The 21,896-nt window shown below is 39.4% G+C and overlaps 1 protein-coding gene and 1 pseudogene across 1 annotated transcript in view; both read left to right on the forward strand.

Annotated features, from left to right (window-relative positions):
• The first annotated feature begins 809 nt into the window (after positions 1-809).
• On the forward strand, positions 810-7,888 carry LOC141297541 (uncharacterized; annotated as a pseudogene).
• Positions 7,889-14,097: 6,209 nt separating this feature from the next.
• The window catches only part of LOC141297542 (pancreatic secretory granule membrane major glycoprotein GP2-like), a 34,393-nt gene continuing 26,594 nt past the window's right edge, over positions 14,098-21,896 (forward strand). The window contains 9 exon segments of the mRNA XM_073827962.1: positions 14,098-14,209; positions 14,361-14,446; positions 15,663-15,777; positions 15,848-15,925; positions 15,928-16,037; positions 16,875-17,032; positions 17,350-17,595; positions 17,832-17,994; positions 18,112-18,214. Coding sequence (XP_073684063.1) covers positions 14,098-14,209; positions 14,361-14,446; positions 15,663-15,777; positions 15,848-15,925; positions 15,928-16,037; positions 16,875-17,032; positions 17,350-17,595; positions 17,832-17,994; positions 18,112-18,214 — 1,171 coding nt within the window.

Raw genomic sequence — 21,896 nt, forward strand, 5'->3', positions numbered from 1 at the left:
CCATACCTACACAAATGTTTCTTCCACACCGCAAAAATGAAGTGCATAAGAGAAGATTTATGTTATACTTTTTGTACGTACAGTATACATAATACCTGTTTTGTTCTAATACACATAGTATCAGCAATTATTAAGAATCAGTATGTTATTGAATATATATATTTGTTGCTGGGAATCTCACAGAAACATGATCTGGTTTTCGGTCAAAATGTACAGTACATTAACTATTGTTTCATTTTAATATCAGAGCAACCAGTACATAACAGAACTGCACAATGTAGTAAACCGATTAAATGCCAAGCAAACCATAGCTACACTCTCACACAGAAATTAAAAACTGCTATTGTTTAGAGATTACTCTTGGTTCTAGTAATGATCCACCCACAGTTATTAATAAAGGCATTGCTAAGTTTAGAAGAGCTGCAGTTTATCATCACTAATCAGTTGTTCAAGAGAGAATATCCCTGAGTTTGCTCTGCAGCAGCATTTGACCTCAGGTAAAGTTATTCCTCTTAATTTTGTCACTCTGAGTCAGATTTTTACCAATGTTGTATTTTAATAGCTTGTTCTGGTTGTATGACTTATGGAATGAAGTTTTACATAAATGTGCAAAATGTGAATAACAAAAGCAAGAAATAGTATTGTCCCCATTTGTACAGTCAGTCAAAAGTAAAATTTAATAACAGAAATTAGTAACAGTTTAAAAACAGTAAAATTTAGTACAGATTACACAAGTTTTAAATTGCCGAATGCCACAAAGGATCATTTAGAATCAAGTTGTTGTTTTTTTTACAGGTCAGTTTGTCATAATGAGGTTTCTAATCTCACTGTGCACTTTCCTGCTTCTGCTGGTCAATGGTGATGGTATGTTTATAAAAGTGCTCAGATTTTTATCTTAGAATGATGCATTTAAATGTCAACTTACTAGATGCTGTATTATTTACACATTATTAATTATTATTATTATTATTATTACACATGATTTGAATTTTGTGTTAACAGGTGAAACAGTCAGTACAACAGGACAAACATCAGGTACAACAATCTTTCTTCAACTTCTATAGCTGGCTTTATTATGAATCATAATCACTAATTTATTTCCATAAATAGAATGGCTTCCAGATTATGGGACAAACATTTGATCCAGTCATTATTGAAAAAAATGCTTTTCTCTCCTTTACAAAAAAAGCAAACCATGTTTTTTACTTATATTAAATACTTTTATGAAATGCAGAGAGATCCATCCTCAGTTTATCAAACAAACATTGTTTCTTCCATAGTTATTTAATGTCCTGTTTATAGTGTGCTGAACTATATAGATATTGACAGTGTGTTGGCTTGTGATTGTCTTTTGTCTCTTTCAGCGTCTACAACTTCCGTCTCTGATCCATGCTATGACTATAACACTCTTGATGAATACTGGAGAGACATACGGCAAAACCCATATCAGTACACTGGACAGGATGACACCCTTGTTGAATGGAGTGGCTGGTATCGGCTATATTTGAATGGAGAAAGTGCCCAGATGTCTGAGTGGTGTGTGAATACTGTGGGATGTGGTGGTTACACTGGACTCTATCTCAACGGTTCTCATCCAACACTTGAGGATGGAGTGGTGACCCGTGAAGTTTTGGGAAGTTACATGTGGTCTTACCAGTGTGGCACCTATACATCTACGTCCATCCAAGTCAAAGCCTGTCCAGGAGATTATTACGTCTATGAATTTGTCAAACCCAACATATCAGTCCCCGGACCTACATACTGTGCAGGTGCAGTTCTAAGCACTTTTTTTTATAAAATACATTTTTGTAAATCATATGCATTAAGCTGTACTCCTATTTTAAGTTAAGTGTCATTTCTGTTCCTAACAGAATTGAGGAAATGTTACCCAAACCATTTTTGTACCATGCCTGTTCAGAAAACTAGTCGGATCCCTGACTGTTTCATGCAGCGTTGCTCCAAATATAACTTTAGTTAAACCAGAAGTTGTTGTGTTGGACTCTTTAAACAGACTATGCTGAGATAAGAGAAAGTAATTAGGGGGGGAAATTAAACACAATTCATCTGCAATGACATTTATTGGAAGTAAGCCTATGGGTGAGAATAATAATGTGGAGTAAAATTTAGAGGTCTGTCGCTATATATTCAATCTTTGTTCACCCGCTGCCCGCTTAGAATAATTTTCTTCCTGACCCAACCTGCTAAATTTAGATCTCATTTCCAGAATCTCACATTTAACCATTAAGAAATAATACAGAGTATATAAAACTTATTTTTTTCAGTACGTTCATCAATGTTCCACTTAAAGACGTATTGTATGACTGTCAAGAGTGGCTCGGATGGTCCTGTCAACAGCAGCAGCATTGAGCACAGCTGGAATGGTTTCACACATGAGTGCATGCTATAGGCTAAAGCTTGCTAAGGAAATATTTGAATGATTTATTTATGAATTAGTGTTTTCTGAGTCAGCTTTGCAAGTATGAAGTTAACGACCCCCCTCATTGATCTCCTCATTGGACGCACCTTTAGAGAGAAATGCATCTTTACGGATTAGCTACATAATGAAAGCGTTTTTGTTTTCAATTTGTTTGATTTCTGTGATGCATTTATTGGCTGAGTTTCGGTTCATTTTTGTTTTCTTTATTTTATAAAAGCACAAAGTTTTATTGATATTGTGTGTGCACAAATAAAAGTATACAGTACCATTTACAGTTCTGAATGACGTATTTTATCATTTTGAACAAAAATAAAAGCATGTTTTAAATTGTATGTAAGTGATCGTGCTGACGCAAAAAGCACTGATCCATGTGTGCGGCGCGTGCATAACAGTCCTGAGCGCTGGCCGTACAGGTGCTCGATATGAATGAGTAAAGCGCAGATATGCTGTTCAGAAAGGATATTGGGAACGGGATAGTGTTACCGCCTACTCCCATTCAAATTACACCAGAGTTACCTTCCGCTACCGCATTTTATTTGGAAATTTATCCCCGTGTCTCCAGGAATCTGGTCGGGTTCCGTGGTTGCAGACCTCTAGTAAATGGTAAAACTGATTGCACTACAAACCAGCATTTTAATCATTAAGATAATAATTAACAGCAAAACCAGCTGTTTTATACTACAAAAAAATTCTGGATGCGAATGAGACCAGAAGCCAGACCCATACAATTTACAAATGGCTGTGCTTGCTCTTGTAGGAAAAATTAGGTGGATACATGTTCTTTTCATGTTCTCTTACACAAAAAGTGTTTGAATGCGTAACTTAACCTTTCTCTTTTGTCCATGATAGTTGCTTTCCAAAGCATCAGCAGTGATCCCTGCTACAGCTATGAGTCTCTGGATCGTCCCTGGAGAGCCAACAATGAAAGTGGAGATTATATTTGTGATGAACGTTTCTCCTGGAATGGCTGGTACCGGCTTTTCTACAATGGAATGAATATCCAGATGCCAGAGACCTGTGTTAGTTCATACACCTGTAACACATACTATAGTCTGTGGCTCAATGGTCCTCACCCTCCGATAGAGGATGGAGTGGTGACCAGAGAGGTCTGTGGAGGGTCTTATTGGAGCAGCTGCTGTTATTACAAGACAAACCCCATCAGAGTGAAAGCATGTCCAGGCAATTACTATGTCTATGAACTTGTGCATCCACAACTCTGGTGTTCAGGGTACTGCACAGGTAATGTTTTTTCTCTCCATCTTCTCTCTCTTTTAGACAAAGTCTTTTACAAAAAAACTTTTACAATTTCTTAAATTTACTTACTGTCTTGAATGTCCTTCTTTTAAGATGTCAGCACAATTTCACAACCAATTTTTACTGCAAGTCCAGATATATTTACTGGATCCAGCATCACATTGAGTAAGTTACATTTGTTTGTTAATGTGTTTGATTAGCTCACATTTGCGCTTGTGAAGTTGCTTATTAAAAAAAAAAAAACTGGTCTGTTTTGGTCTCCTACTAACACAGATTATGACCCATGCAATAACTACAACACACTCAACAACCACTGGAGAAGCACACTCAACTACTGGTATTGGTATGGCTATATAAATGAACATGATGACACTCGTGTTGAATGGGATGGCTGGTATCGACTCTTCATTAATGGATCAAGTGCTCAGATGCCTGAGTGGTGTATGTCCTTCATGTCATGTGGAGGTTATAGTGCTCTGTGGCTTGGTGGCTCTCATCCTCAGCTAGAAGATGGAGTTGTTACTCGTGAAATATACGGCTCTCGCCATGATCAGTGCAGTCGCTACAGATCTGAACCAATCCAAGTCAAAGCTTGTTCTGGAGATTATTATGTCTACAAATTTACCAGACCAAAGGTTTCAATCCCAGCTCCTGTATATTGTGCAGGTACATTCATTCATTCTTTGTATTTGACATGCTTATATTGGAGTTTTCATATTTTGATCTTGGAATCATAATTTGGCACTATATTTGGGTCTTTTCCATAATAGTACCATTCATCGCCTCAAGTGTTGATCCCTGCTACAACTACACCAGTCTGGATCAGCTTTGGAGAGCCACTGACAACCCTTACTATAGTTACTATAGTAACTATTCCTACCATGTCATGTGTGATTATAATGTGGAGTGGAATGGCTGGTACAGGCTGTTCTACAATGGCCAAAATACTCAGATGCCAGAATCATGTGTTAATCAAGGCATGTGTGGCACTTATTACCCTCTGTCACTCAATGGCTCTCATCCACAGCTGGAAGATGGAGTGGTCACTCGTCAGGTCTGTGTATCTGCATGGAATGGCTGCTGTACTTACACATCCCACCCTATACAAATCAAAGCCTGTCCAGGAGATTACTACGTATATGAGTTTGTCAAGCCAATATTTTGTTCAGCGTTTTGTGCAGGTAGATATATCTAACAACATACACTTTGTTCACTACCATCGTGGGATTATTTTTTGGAAATGAGTGACATTAACAGAAATCTTTCTCATATCAGATGTCAGAGGCCTTAATGAGACATCAACTACTGGTAACGTACTATACTGTTTTACTAATATGCTGAGAGCCCTGATGTATACTACTGTAGAAAAACAAAAAAATAAGTAAAAAAAAAAATAAAACAAAAATAAAAATAGCAATATAGTGAAATATTCTGACAATTAAAAAAAAATTAAAAGATAAAATGTATTTATATCTGTGATCAAAGCTGAATTTTCAGCATCATTTAGTCTTCATTGTTACAAGATACTTCAGAAATCATTCATTTGCTGCTCAAGAAACATTTATTTATTATCAGTGTTGAAAACAGTTGTGCTGCTTAATATTTTGTGAAAACTGTGGTATTTTTTTTAAAGGTTTCTTTTAATTTTGGAATGAACAGTGTTGAAACAGAGATCTTTCATAACATTATATACTTTTTTTTTTAACGTCTTTGATCGATTTAATGAATCCTTACAAAAAATAAAAATAAAGAGTTCCAGCTGATCCCAAGCTTTTGAATGGTAACGTATACTATTGGCATTGCTTTAATCCCCAGTTTTATCCCTAGTTCATCACATTTTTACTACACAAGTGTAATAAATTATTTAATTTAATGAATAAAGATGAGTAAAAAACATTAGAATAATATGATGCCTATTTTGGTAAAATATTAATTATTAGCAGCCATGTTTTCCTCATTAATATTTACATTAGTTATGCTTTGATTTAAAATTTTAATGAGTGAATAACATTTAATGGCCTTATTTATAACAGTGTAATTTGTGCCCGTTTTTTTTTTTTTATTCATTTTGTGGTTCTCCCTTTTAGATCCCTGTGCTGAACTTAGCTGCACAGAGGATGAATGGTGTGGAGAGAAAAACGGCGTCTATGGCTGTTTGTGTAACGAGAACCAGACCAGACCAGATTCTTTTGGTGAAACACATTCTACTACAAAAAAACGTTTTGATACAGTTTTATAAATTATTATTTACCTTTTTTTTGTTTATTCCGACAATGTTTTGGATGTTTTCTCTCTCAGATTTCTCAGAAACCTGTGAAAGCAGCTCTGGCTCCATGTCTGTGTCTCGCTGTCAGCTCTTTGAGGCTGGTTTTCCGGCTGACGGCTTACACCTCAATGATCCCAGCTGCAAAGGAACGGTCCGGAATGGCAGAGTGGAATTCCATTTTGATAACAGTGAACACATCTGTGGTACAAATCTTGTGGTATGATATATTTCGTATATGCCACTTGAATGAAAAAAAAAAAAAAAAAAAAAAAAAAAGGATATCCTTTTTATAATACATGTGATTTAATTTCTCTAAAGTTTTACATGTAGATGAATACAGAAAGTGGTAGTTTTTTTTTGACAATTAAAAAAAATAGTCATAATCAGTAATTCGGCCAAAGCTCTAACCAACAAACACTTTAGATAGTGGTTGATGAGTGAAATAAACATGTTGACATGTTCAAATATTGTCTACAGGCCAATGGCACCCACTTCATCTATGGTAACTTCATTCTGGGGAAACCAAAGTCAGAAGGTCTCATCAGCAGAGAGAAAATCCTTAAGCTTCCTTTCAGCTGTGTTTATCCTCAAACACAAACACTTACCATGAATGTGGAAATCAACCCACTGGAGAGGTAGAAACATAAAGCAACAATAACTAAGCAGTATGAACCTGAGCTGTATGAAAATGATCCATTTTGAACATTTTAACAGCATTGTGCACAAGACTCTTCCCGCTGGTGAAGGGAGATATCAGGTTCGGATGATTCCATATGAGGATGATGAGTTTACCCGGCCCTTCACTGGTAGAGTAGATGCAGAGCTTGACCAGAAGATGAATGTGGAAGTTCGTGTTGAGGGGGTTGACAGCCGCCAGTTTGCCCTGGTGCTGGACACATGTTGGGCTACACCTGTGAATGACCCTGATCACAGTCTCCGCTGGGATCTCATTGATGCAGAGTAAAGCTTTTTTGTACATGGAATGCAAATGTTTGATGACTTACAGAAAATCACTTCTAAATTGAATGGCTTTCAAGTGAAAGAGTTTGATTTTATTATTGTCATTATTGCTATTCTCAGGTGTCCCAATCCGAATGATGACACAGTGGAGCTGCTGCAGAATGGCATCTCGACATCCAGCCGTTTCTCCTTCAGGATGTTTATCTTCACTGCAAACTCCACTAAGCTTTACCTGCACTGTGCTGTTCACCTTTGCCTTCTGTCAAGCAATCGCTGCTCATCGGTGAGTTCACCAAACCTTTCATGGTAATGAATAATTGTGCTTTGGCTTCATTATACTGCGCAGATGAATCTGATGGTTTCAAATGGTAACCGTACCACTGCAAATGTCACTAATGAACAACATATATAAAATAAATATAATCTCTTCACAGTATGTCTAAATAGAAGTAGTCATGTGAGGTAAAATGGTGGAAACTATTGCAACTATTTATAGGCAAACAACCCAAAGCATGAACTGGTTTAGAGTTTGGCATTGTTACCAACATAACCATTGTGTTGTGAATCTAGTGAATGTACAGCAAATGTGATGCTATGCAAACTAAAAGTATTTCTCGATATTAAACAGGGATTTACATAGCTGGATTTTCCCTTTCCTATTTTAGGACTGTAATTCTGGACACCATCGGAGAGAGCGCAGGTCTCTGGACTTCCATGACAGTGCTTCCATATCCATAGGTCCTCTGGTGTTGTTTGAAGGGAAAACAGGTGAACACTTCACTTTTTTTAATCATTTGTAAAAAAGGTTTATGATAATTTCTGTCGTGAATGCATTACATTTCATTGCATTATATTCCCTGTTCACAGATAAGTGGGTCCCTGAGCAAGTGAAGGTATCTGAGGCTTCTTGTCTGTGTGCTTCTCTGATGCTGTTACTTGTTCCTCTGATGAGTGTCCTGACCCTCTTCTAGTATTTTCCTACAAAAATGTGTAGCTTTTTACATGCATATTTTAATAAATGTGGTTCTGATGCCACACTGGTTGAGGGTTTCCAAATGTTTACTCATTCCATAGCTGTTATTTGGCCTTTGTTTGCTTACAAGCACCAAAAATTAATTATTCAGTGAATTAATCATGTTCTACATTAATCTTAATTTACTTCAGAGGATGCACTGCAATAACAAAGACAATCATATTCATGTTTATTTAAATCATTAATTCATTCCTATTCTATGATTTAGTCTTGTAACTTGTTTTAAAAGCCCTTGAGACAGGATGGAAAAAAAAGTAACTTTAGACATTTCACACAGAGAATGAAAAATTAAAGAAATAAATTGTAAGGCTTTGAAGAATGTTGCAAGTTGAAGCATTCTTTCTTATAAGGTAAGATGGGCTTGAATTCATCCACTACTAAAATAAAATTGTTCTTGTATTACTAGGATTAGATTGTAATTATAAAATGTGAAGAGAAACTGAAATTGACAAGTAGGTGAGTGTAATAAATATAAGAGATACTTTTGCATATGAGCAGTTTGACCCCCTCTTTGAATATCTTCACGTTCACACATATGAAGTTTTTATTTTATTAATGTTAATCCATGCTACCTAATCTATTAACTAATTAACATTTTGTTGCAGTATTTAATATATATACTTTTAATGTATTCAACTTGTTAGAATGTAATGTAGAAAGTAATAATAACCTAAATTGACTTCAGTTGCTTTAGTTTTGTTTGATACATAAAGCATTATGGACCTTATTTGTAAAGGGTTCCCTAAAACTCTTGAAAGTGACTTGTAAGATTTGAGAGTTATATTTATATTTATACATCTACATTAAATTTGACTGCTTACTTAAGCCTTTTTGTATTTTTTTTTTTTCTTAATGTTTGGTGTTACATACATAGTCTGCACATTTCCTGAGAAGACATTACTCTCATAACACATTAATGTGCGTCACATGGTTTGCGCTACAAAGGTGAGCGCTACCATCAGTCCTGTGTCATGCCAACAGTAAAGCATCCTGAGATCATTCATGTGTGGGGTTGCTTCTCATCCAAGGGAGTGGGCTCACTCACAATTTTGCCCAAAAACACAGCCATGAATAAAGAATGGTCTCAAACACCCTCCAACAGCAACTTCTTCCAACAATCCAACAACAGTTTGGTAAAGAACAATGCATTTTCCAGCACGATGGAGCACCGTGCCAATAAGGCAAAAGTGAAAACTTAGAGGTTCGGGGACCAAAACGTTGAAATTTTGGGTCCATGGCCTGGAAACTCCCCAGATCTTAATCCCATTGAGAACTTGTGGTCAATCCTCAAGAGGCGGGTGGACAAACAAAAACCCACTAATTCTGACAAACTCCAAGAAGTGATTATGAAAGAATGGGTTGCTATCAGTCAGGAGTTGGCCCAGAAGTTTATTGAGAGCATGCCCAGTCGAATTGCAGAGGTCCTGAAAAAGAAGGGCCAACACTGCAAATACTGACTCTTTTCATAAATGTCATGTAATTGTCGATAAAAGCCTTTGAAACGTATGAAGTGCTTGTAATTATATTTCAGTACATCACAGAAACAACTGAAACAAAGATCTAAAAGCAGTTTAGCAGCAAACTTTGTGAAAACTAATATTTGTCATTCTCAAAACTTTTGTCCACGACTGACTGTACAGTGTACAGCATAAATGACATTTTCTATTTTGGCTTTTTTTGTTAAATAAATTATGACATGGTGCAATATGTCATGTGTTGTTAATCTGATGTTTTATTTTTTCAAATTTTAGGACCTGCCAAGGACCAAATTGTTTTATGTCCTGATACAGAAATCCATGGAATTCAATAGGGTGTGCTAACTTTTTCACGTGACTGTATATATATAACGTACTCGGTTACTTTCGTAACCTCGGTTCCCTGAGATACGGGAACGAGTACTGCGTCGAAGACGCTATGGGAAAAGCTCCTTTTCTCCTGAGACTGAAGCATTTCAATAACGCAGTGTAACTGCACGGCCATTGGTTCGTGCAGTGATAAAAAGACGAACCAATGGCTCGGCAGCGGAGCTGCACGAGCCTATGGCGATGATTCGCGCCCGATCGCGCCAAAAGGGGCGGAGTATCTGGCTATATAAGCGTGCATTTAGCCATAGGATCTCAGGTACTTCGACTGAAGCGACGACTGAGTCGTGCAGCTACATAGCACGGCCAGCAACGCAGTACTCGTTCCCGTATCTCAGGGAACCGAGGTTACGAAAGTAACCGAGTACGTTCCCTTTCGATACTTTCACTCGTACTGCGTCGAAGACGCTATGGGGAACCAGTACAATCCCGCCGTTGCTATGGTAGAGGAACGACTGACACGGCCCTAGCACTGAAGGGCTAGTATGGGCCAATCTGTTTAATCAAGATAACGTGATAAACATCCGTTCCAGGGATTTAAGTGCAGTTTGGAGCTCCACTGAGGCCAAAGCGTACCACATAACATTTATTACTGGTAACAGTTATCCCATTATGCAGAAGCACCCGAGTCTGTAAAACCGGGACGTCCAGATTATAAAATCTAGCAAATGTGGACGGCGAGGCCCAGCCGGCCGCCGCACAAATTTCTGCTATGGAAACGCCACTAGACCAGGCCCAGGACGAGGCGATGCCTCTAGTCGAATGGGCTCTTACCCCCATGGGACATTGTAGGCCCAAAGAAGAGTAAGCCAGCATGATGGCTTCTACTATCCATTTGGATAACCTGTTTCGTGACCGAAGACCCCTTGGCGCGGCCACCGAAACACACAAACAGCTGTTCTGACTGCCTAAAGGAAGCAGAACGCTCTACATAACACCTCAATGCCCTAACGGGGCAGAGGGGATTAAAATCCTGGTCTTGCTCCGAAGGAGGAAGAGCCAAGAGGGAAATAATTTGGTCTCTGAATGGCGTCGAGAGACTTTAGGTACATAACCACGTCTTGGCTTCAGGATGACTTTAGAGTCATTTAGCCCGAATTCCAAGCATATGGGGCTCACAAAGAGCGCCTGTAGTTCACCCATACGTTTGACTGATGCCAATGCTAAGAGCAGGGCAGTTTTCAGCGTTAGAGGGCGAAGGTCAGTGGACTGAAGCGGCTCAAAGGGAGGGCTTCTCAGAGCCCTCAGCACCGTGGGTAGGTCCCAAGAAGGGACTGTGATGGGGCGAAGGGGGGTTAAGCCTTCTTGACCCCTTCAAGAAACGAACGACCAGATTGTTCTTTCCCACAGATTGACCATTTATAAGGTAATGGAATGCCGCTATGGATGTCACATAGACCTTGAGCGTGGAGGGAGATCTTCCCTTGTCCAATAGCTCCTGAAGGAAGGACAATATCACTGATATGTCGCATAAATTCGGATCTGCACCGCGGGTGGAACACCAGGCGGAAAAGACAGACCACTTAAGATCATAGAGCCGCCTTGTAGAGGGTGCTCTGGCTTGAGAGATAGTGCTCAAAACGGCCTCAGGGAGACTTGTAGGCTCCCGTCGAGAGACCATACGTGCAGCGCCCACAATTCCGGTGGGGGGTGCCATAGCGTTCTGTTTGCCTGTGTTAAGAGATCTCGTCTCAGTGGAATGGGCCACGGCGCTGTTGAAAGCAGCCGAGGAAGATCTGGAAACCAATGCTGGTTCTGCCAGAATGGGGCCACTAACAGGACTTTGAGCTTCTGCTCCCTGACTCGCCTTATGACCCGTGGTACCAGGGCAGTCGGGGGAAACGCATACAAAAGGAGATTGGGCCACTCGCGGGCCAATACATCCTGTTCCTTTGAAAAATAGATTGGGCAGTGATAATTGTCTTCTGAGGCGAAAAGATCTACTTGCGCCTTGCCGAAGACCGCCCATATTTCCTGAACCATTTGGGGGTGAAGCATCCACTCGTCTGAGGAGACGTTGCTCCGAGACAGCATGTCTGCTCCCTGGTTCAGCCTGCCTGGCACATGTGTTGCTCTCAACGAGCGGAAGTGCAGTTGAGCCCACTTTAGGAGACGTTTCACTAACGTGATAGATGTCTCGACGAAAGACCTCCCTGGTGATTTATGTAAGACACCACTGTCATACTGTCCGAGCGGACTAAGACGTGGTGTCCCTTTAAGACCGGCAGAAGGGTGTGGAGGCCTAAACACACTGCTAGCATTCCTAGGCAGTTGATGTGAAGGCGACTCTCTGCTTTCGACCATTGGTCGAATGCAGGCTGGCTGTCGCACAGTGCCCCCCAACCTGAGTTGGAGGCATCTGTCGAGACCACTTTCCTTCTGAATACCATGTCCAGGGGAACGCCCTGTTCCATCCATTGAGAGTTCTTCCAAGGAATCAGAGCTGTGACACAGGCCTGATCTACCTTGATACGTAGGCGTCCTAGACGCCAGGCTTGAGGAGGAACCTTTGGTTTCAGCCAGAACTGCAGAGGGCGCATTTGAAGCAGGCCCAACTGAAGTACTGGGGATGCAGAAGGACTGTATATTGATAAGCCAATACCTCGAAGGCGAATCTCAAGAATTGCCTGTGACGGGGGGCATTCTGGATATGGAAGTATGCATCTTTCAGATCCAGTGAGCAAAAGCAGTCCTCTGTGCATATCTGCGAGAGGATCTGCTTTAGCGTAAGCATTCTGAACGGCCGTCTCATGAGGGCGCGATTCAGACGTCTGAGGTCGAGGATGGGTCTTAGACTGCCATCCTTCTTTGGAACGAGGAAGAAACGGCTGTAGAAGCCTGACTCGCTCTGTGTTGGGGGAACCGTATCTACGGCACCTTTGCCAACAAATTCCTCACCTCCGTACGCAAAACTTCTACGTCTTTGCTGTGAACTGAGGTGGAGACCCCGCTGAAGCGTGGTGGTCTTCAAGCGAACTGACGTGTGTAACCTCGTTCTATTATGCCCAGAACCCACTTGACACTCCGGGGATGGCTTGCCAGGCCTCGGCCCGCGTGGCAAGGGGTTGCATTGGTTCGAGCAACTGACCGTTATGACAATGGCAGGTTGTGAGGACGCTGTCAGAAAGGGCCCAGGGGTCACAACATTTTCCACTGAGAAAACGAGCCGCCAGCGAGATATAACACTCATCGTCTCAACAAGCGCAGCCTCAGCGTGGGCATGGCCCAGACGCATCCAATTTGAAGCTGTCAGTAATGATCAGTGACAGCATTCTCATTTAATCCACCTAAAAAGATCAAACCGCTCAAAAAGAGGAGTAATGATGATCTTTGTATTAACATATAGGTAGTTTAAAACGCTGCGCACATCCTCTCAGTTCTGCTCGTAGCAGACGAGGGGAGGGGCGGGGCCGTCTTCACTGAGAAACGAGCCGCCAGCGAGACATAACACTCATCGTCTCAACGAGCGCAGCCTCAGCGTGGGCGTGGCCAGGACGCATCCAAATTGAAGCTGTCAGTAATGATCACAGTGACAGCATTCTCCTTTAATCCACCTAAAAAGATCAAACCGCTCAAAAAGAGGAGTACTGATGATCTTTGTATAAACATAGGCAGTTTAAAACGCTGCGCACATCCTCTCAGTTCTGCTCGTAGCAGACGAGGGAGGGGCGGGGCCGTCTTCATTGAGAAATCGAGCTGTGAGCAAAGCAGATCCAGACGTAAACACTCGCAGAGAGAGCTGTCTGTCTCAGAGCATGCAATCTCAGCGTGGGCGTGGCCCAGGCGAGAGGCGCACTGAAATATGAAGCTGTCAGCAATATAGAATCATAGGTGACAGCTTTCTGCTCCGATTTGCTCAGAAGGATAGAGCCGCTCGATAAGGCGAGAGGCGCAGATCCTCACATAACACTGATCAAAGACTGCACAGAGTGACGAACGCGGGGCTTTGCCGGCGTTACGTCACTTAAGTCTGATCGCGCATTCACCGTTTCTTTCTCCGAGGTAACTGAGAGAAGAGAAACGTGAGAAGGGGGAGGCGGGGCGACTCCCGCGAGCGAACATGTCCATACTATTAATAATGAAAGCAGCTCGCCTCTGTGAGCGCGGCATAAGCGACGCATACACGAAAGCAAAGCCGTCAGTAATAGATGTAACAGTGCTTCGCTCTGATCTGCCAGGGAGGATTAAAGCCGCTCGTGTAACGAGTGCATCTGATCCTCGCGAGTAACACGCTGGCAAATCAATAAAGCTTGCACAATATGTGTCGGCATGAGAATGCTCGTGCATGATTGCTCAGCTCACAACTCGCTGCTGCTTCCTCCGAGATTACTGGGAGGAGAGAGACATGAGAGCTGGAGCGCCTTCTGCGAGCGGACCGGGCTTTCGTAGTGAACGCAGTCCGTCTCCCTAGCAACACACACACACAAACAAATGCGAGCTTGTCAGATCAAAGGCAATGGGAAGAGCGAGCACGCGGGCTCACTGCCGGCGTACGATCGTTCAAACCCTGTTGTTTAGTTCCCTGACTCCACTGTCTCTTTCTCCGAGCCTTGCTGAGAGATAAGAAACGGGAGAACGGGGTTAGCGAGCGAAAAGAGCGAGACTCAAACTGTCAGCGACAGCATTCCGTCTCAGTGAGCGGCACTCACTGCCCTTCTACATCGTGCAGAGCCCTGCACGAGCCACTCGCATCGCGACATTTGCAACAACGTCGCTAGAAAATTTGCTCTTTTAGAACTTACTTCTTAGAAATAAGCCCTTTTATACTCACCGGATGGCGGCAGGGGATCAGCTGGGACCGCTGCTGCTGCGACGCTGAAGGCGGCGGAGAAGCGGCTAATCAGACGAGCAGAGAGGGTCTCTCGTTCAGCTTGATCCGCTGCGAAGGCGTGTCAACGGCGAGTAGCATCAAGTCTCGTAGATCAGCAAAGAAGTCGTCGCTGAAGGAGAAGGATCTGAGATCCTATGGCTAAATGCACGCTTATATAGCCAGATACTCCGTCCCTTTTGGCGCGATCGGGCGCGAATCATCGCCATAGGCTCGTGCAGCTCCGCTGCCGAGCCATTGGTTCGTCTTTTTATCACTGCACGAACCAATGGCCGTGCAGTTACACTGCGTTATTGAAATGCTTCAGTCTCAGGAGAAAAGGAGCTTTTCCCATAGCGTCTTCGACGCAGTACGAGTGAAAGTATCGAAAGGGAACTTTATTTCAGACACACATTTGGTCCATAGATAAAAAATAAAAATATAGAAAAAGTACAATACTTTAAATGACATAACATTACAATAAAATTCAATGTATATCATTACAGTACTGTTTTTTATTCTCACAGAATCTACAATTTCTAGCTCTGATCCACGCTATGATTACGCTGGTTACACCACACTTGATGGATGGTGATTTCAGAATGAACAAAAACAGGAAAAATTACATTAAACAGAAGTAATATACAGTAGCTCATAGAATGAGTATACAATACAAATTAGAGGGAAAGGACAACATTTGTGTAAAGACTCATCTTCTGCTTGGCATTTGACTGAATCCTATTGCTGTATTAATTCTTCACAAAAAAAGCATAAACAGAGAATGTCTTTTTAAACTATGAAAATAAATCAGTGAACATCTGTAAACAATGGTTATCCAGAGTGTAGAACTAAACTTGAGTGCAGCTTTATTAATAGTAAAATCTCTTAATAGCATGGATGTACATGGATAAAAGTTACAAGAGTTTGAAGCATTTGATAGCCTGTCCAGGATGATGTTTATGGTGGGTTACCATTTTAATTGATTATTAATAATCTTAACTTTAGACCAAAAGCAATAATCAGTCAAGCAAACTTCCTTCTAGATAAATCCCTGTTCTGAACTCAACTGCTCTGAGGATGAAAGGTGTGGGATGAAAAACGGTGTTTACTGCTGTTTATGTAATGACGACCAACCCAGACCACAACCTGACTCTTTTGGTTGGTATCTTTCCAAAACAAAATGTGTAAACATACACTTTTTTCAAGTCATTAGTTTTTATTCTCTCAGATTTTTCAGAAACCTGTGAAAGCAGTTCTGGCTCCATGTCTGTGTCTCGATGTCAGCTCTTTGAGGCTGTTTTTTCAGCGGCTTACACCTCAATGATCCCAGCTGCAAAGGAACGGTCCGGAATGGCAGAGTGGAATTCCATTTTGATAACGATGAACACATCTGTGGTACCAATCTTGTGATAGGACTAGTCTCAGCCTCAGACGCCACACCCCCAGGACGTTGCCTAAACATCTGATGCATATGGTACACTTAACTGGACACACTTTAGGAATGTCGAAGGCGTTATCGGATTTCTGGGAGACGCGAGTGTCGCATTTATTTTCGGTCCGCCGGGAAACAAAGCGCAGACTGTTTTACTCTGTGTTTTGCTAAGAGGTGCTTATGCAGATGGCATTGTCGTTATACACTTTTGCAACGTTCACAAACAAATTACTGAGTTACTGCTTGTTCTCCCTCTCTTCTTTAACTTTCAATGCTGGTTATTTCAATGACTGACTTGTTGCACACCAGTCTGTTGTTGTATGGACATTTCCACGTCCCGAAACGTGACGCTGAACGAAACAAACTGTGATTGGTTGTTTGACATGTCGGTCAAACGGCCTTATGGGCGGGCCTTGGCCAATGAAAGCTGCCATGAATTCCAGACCTTCAGCCGTCAGTCTGAAGACTATGGTAGGACTAACTTTGTATAATCTATTCAAATCCACAATGCAAACATGCGTAATGCCTTATAGAACCAGTAGAGTTGTATTTGACCACATGGGGAATCTCTTTGAGATTTAAGAAGATTGTTTGGCTCTTACAGTTTGTTACAGATTGATTCTTTGATTAGTCTCTAGAGTTTGTTTGGGCCTTCCAAAGTCTCTAAAAGATGAACTGGGGAAGGGTGCACAAGATCCTGCCACATAAAAGACTGGACATTGTGCCCGCATTCTCCACCATTAATATGTAACCTACCATTCTTTTACTTGACTGCTATTTGTTTTCAGTTTGAGCTAAATTACAAGATTGTGCATGTCCACAGGCCAACAGCACCCATTTCATCTGTAGTAACTTTACTCTGGGGACACCGAGGTTACAAGGTCTCATCAGCAGAGAGAAAATCCTTAAGCTTCCTTTCAGCTGTGTTTACCCTCAAACACAAACACTTTCCATGAATGTGGAAATCAATCCACTGGAGAGGTGTGAGTCAAATATTATTTCTGAATAGTTCACAAAATGGAAATTTTCCCACCAAATGTCAAAAAGTCAAATCCTTTTGAGAACTTCAAACTAAAAAAAACAAACAAACAAACAAAAAAGCTCCACAAGTTCATTATAAAAATGGCCTATATGACTGATATGAGGGAATCATAAACCATGTTCTGTAAATAATGATGAAAATGTTTTTGAGTTAATTGATCTCAAGTAGAAAAATAAATATCTAAGTAAACATGGTAATATTTTCTAAACTTAGAATATATAATTTAAAACGGAATATCTGTCTATTATTTCAACAGCATTGTGCACAAGACTCTTCCCGTTGGTGAAGGGAGATATCAGGTTCGGATGATTCCATATGAGGATGATGAGTTTACCCGGCCCTTCACTGGTTCAGTGGATGCAGAGCTCAACCAGAAGATGAATGTGGAAGTTCGTGTTGAGGGGGTTGACAGCCGCCAGTTTGCCCTGGTGCTGGACACATGTTGGGCTACACCTGTGAATGATCCTGATTACAGTCTCTGCTGGGATCTCATCGTTACAGAGTAAAGCAGCTTCTATTCATAAAAGTTCAGGCTTAATTGTAACATGTTTTTAAAAATAACTTTAGATAGATTGAATAAGTAATAATCCATATCACTTTTAGACTTACCTGATAATTGCGTGTTTTAGTATTTCAGAACTAAAGAACAAGATCACGTTATGTACCTGAAATGCAAATGTGTAAAGATTTACAGGATCATTTCTAATTAAATTGATTGTCATTATTGCTATTTTTTAGGTGTCCAAATCCAAATGATGACACAGTGGAGCTGTTGCAGAACGGCGTTTCGACATCCAGCCGTTTCTCCTTCAGGATGTTTATCTTTACTGCAAACTCCACTAGGCTTTACCTGCACTGTGCTGTTCACCTTTGCCTTTTGTCTAGCAATCACTGCTCAACAGTAAGTTGTAATGAGTTTTGGTGGTGAGGTTTGATGACCAACATTGCTAAACTACTTATTTTGACTGCCCTCTGCTGGAAACATTTTGCACTCCTGTTTCTTGTTTTTCCCTTTTAGGACTGTAACTCTGAACACAACTGGAGGGAGCAAAGGTCTCTGGACTTCCATGACAGTGCTTCCATATCCATGGGTCCTATGATGTTGTCTGAAGGGAACACAGGTGGGCATTTCTCTTATTTTAATCATTTGTAAATAAAGGTTTATTATGATTTCTTTCATGAATACATTACACTTAAATGCATTATATTCCCTGTTCACATATAAGTGGGTCCCTGAGCCAGGGACTTCTCTTATGCTGTTTCTTGTTCCTCTGATGAGTGTCCTGACCCACTTTTAGTTTATTAACACACACACAGCAGATTTTCTAGTAGCATATTTATTAGTTTAACATGGATCCAACACTGGTTTGGGGTTTCTGATTGTTTTTTTTAATTTCATGTGGACTTTTTTTTATTTATCCTCAGGCATAACAAATATACCTAATCATTTACATGAAAAGTTATACACTATATTAATTCAGAAAAAGTGCTGCAGTAACAAAGACAATCAGATTAATGTTTATGCAAATCATATAAAAAAAAAACCCACATACATTAAAAGTGTCATTCATGCTCTTTTGTTCTTTTCAGTTCTAAAAAGCTTGTGCATATGCTTATGTTACAGTTCAGGAATGTATTTTTATAGTAGACTTCCAGAAGTGATATGGGCAATGTACATTATGGAAAATAAGAGGTAAAGTTAGTCACATGTTAGTGAAATAATGACTTTACATCAAAGTTAATTTAGATTTTAAAAATATTTTTTTTCATTGATATTATCAAACTGAATGGAAAAATTTGATTTTACACTAATGTTTTAGAGTGAAACAAACCAGTTTAACACATTAAAATTAATTTACAATTAAAGCAGCTTTAATTCTAGAAAACATGAAAGCGTCCCAAGAAAGCATGTTTAGCTAACATTTTGATCAGAAAATGAAAAATAACCTAAATAAAATGTGCATTTTTCATTTTATAGGTATAGTGCCATTTTTCAAAAAATATGATTTTAATATTGTTTCCAGTATTTTGATACCATATATAATGAGGAGATGCAGTAAGAAATTGCACAAATTAAAGCAAGGTGTCTTCACATTCTGTATTTTGAAATCAATTACTTTCAGTAATAGTATGAATAAGAGATTATTGATAGTGTAATCTTGTTTTAAATAGTATCTTTGCAATCGGTTCACTTGTTTTTAACGATGTTGGTACTATCTATAATAAACTGTGAGAAGTGCGTTTCAATTTTCATTTCTGAAGGTTTTGAAGAATGTTGCCGCACTGGTTGTATTGTTCTTAGGAGAGATGAGGTGAGGTTCAGGTATTGTTTAAATAAACAATATTTTTGAATTGGGCTAGTTCTGAAAATGAAGAGAAAGTGAAATTAAAGAGCTAGTAAGGACAGAATGACAGAAATTTGTGCATAAGATCATGCCACATATTCCTACTTCTCCTCTAATTGCTAAGTACCTAAAAATGCATGTTCAAAGGCCTGAAGTGAAGTTGCATTAACTTTTAAAAAGAGGTTTTTTTTTCAGTAAGAGAGAGGTTAAAACACATGTATGTTCATGTCAGTTTCTATCAGTGGTCAGTGACCATGTCGTGTGCTGGTGGCATTATGAAAGATTAATGCAAATATATGTAGAATGTAAATATGTTTCTTACAATTTTTTTGCAATGATCAATTTAACATTGTAAAGTCTTGTAGGGCTGGGAAGTTTAAAAAATATTAACAGATTTTTCTCTAAATGTTTGTAGTGATTATGCTACTATATATATACTATATACTTTATATTATCATGTAGTATTCCTTTGGTTTATGTGGTTTGGTCATGTTAATATGATACACCAATATGCTTCAGCTTTATCTATTCAGCCTAGACACAGAACAGCTAATATAAAGCTTGCATTAAATACATATATGGATATTCCAGACCTTTTGATTCAACGAGCAAGTAAAAATACTGATTGATTAGAGAATATGTACCTCTCCATGATATTTGTGCAAATATATTTAGATTAAAAATCTGATCTGCTGGTTTCCATGCAATGTATAAAAATGACGCCAAACCTGACTGTCGAGTTTGACTAAACAAAAAGGAAAACACAAAGTACTATTCATGAGACAGACTATGCTGGGCATGTGTTTTGTTTTTGTTATTTTTTTTGGTGCCAAGCCCATTGCTGGTAAATTTGAATGCGGATTCAATAATATATATATATATATTATTCAAAGCACATTGAAAATAGGATCTGTATTTAATCACTAATACAATTAGAAAGCCAAATCAACAGTGGCACGTCCAAATCAATGATGAAGCAACATGCACATTTTACTTTTTATGCAATAAATGTTTTATAACGACTCCTCCTACATTTTGTATTAGTCTGAACATTTCTGTCAGGAGTCTGGACACATTGTCCTGTGCGTCACATAGATTTTTGAAGAACAATGAGCTCCTGCTTAAATGTGCAAAGGAGGAAAGTACAGCAGAACATTTCTCATCCAGTGAACGTGTAAATATAGTGTTGACTTTCTTAAAGAACAGGACAGAGTTGATTCTTTCCTTTAGTTTAAATGATCATATCATGGGACGTTAGCCTTACTCTACGCAGCCTTTGTAAATCTAGATTAATGAATATTATTCGCTGATTTTTATCTTTAAATATTAGATACCCATTCATTTGTCTGTAGTGTTAACCTGCCAACTACTGTGCTAAAAAAAGAAAAGAAAGAAGCATTAGAACAAAACAAGGGTGTTAAATGATGACATAATTTTCATTTTTTAGCGTACTATCCCTTTAAAAAGGCATAGCAATTTATTTTTAGGTAAAGGGTTGATCTGTTGGGTGCTATACAAATACATTGATATTTATTTTTGCTATTTTGATCTTGTCAGTTTGCTTCATCTCACAAACTACATATTACTCGACCACCTGCATCCCTCCAGTGGTCTTGAGATGGACTCTGTTTTTTAAATGGTAATCATTAGTTGATGGTTAAACACTATTAAAAACAAAACAAATTAACATGTTATTAAATTAATTACCGTATGTCTTTAGAGTGATCTTTGATTTACCCAAATGTTTTTAAGGTGCTATTTTTGAAAAGCTATCAATAAAAAAAAAAAAAAAAACTTGCCATCATTCCAGCAACATTCATCAATCCATTCATGCATGGAGTAAAAGAATGTCTTTCTGGTTGACAGGCAAACAATATATACAAACATCTTCATCACAAAGCAAAAAATGAAAAACTGGTTTGAATTGTTGGGAATTATTTTCTGGTTCTGGTAAGGGTCCACCCACAGCTGTTAAAAAACAGCATACATAAATGTTTGAGACCTACAGTTTATCAACACTATGTTCTGTTGCTGAAGAGAGAATCTCCCTGAGTTTGCTCTGCAGCAGCATTTGAGCTCAGGTAAAGTTATTTCTCTTCTTTTTACTCTTTTGGGGTCAAAATACTGTTTAGACCATTGCTTTTTTCTATGAATATAAATAATTTTGCAAAATGCTTATCTGTAACAGATGAAAAAAAAATTGCGCAAAGCACATAAATAAAATATAAAATCATGAAAATAAGAAACATTTAATGTGTTTGCAGGTGCAGGAGGTGCCATTCGTCACAATGAGGCTTTTGATCTCACTGTGTGTGTCACTACTTCTGATTAATGGTGAGAAATGTACAATTTGTCATGTAAAATGACAAAATCATTCCCCAATATTAAATCATACTGTTTATCTTTTTTTTTTTTTTTTTTTTACCAGGTGAAATAACCAGTGCACAAACTTCAGGTA

This window comes from Garra rufa, chromosome 22 (genome assembly GCF_049309525.1).
Source record: "Garra rufa chromosome 22, GarRuf1.0, whole genome shotgun sequence".
Classification (NCBI taxonomy): domain Eukaryota; kingdom Metazoa; phylum Chordata; class Actinopteri; order Cypriniformes; family Cyprinidae; genus Garra; species Garra rufa.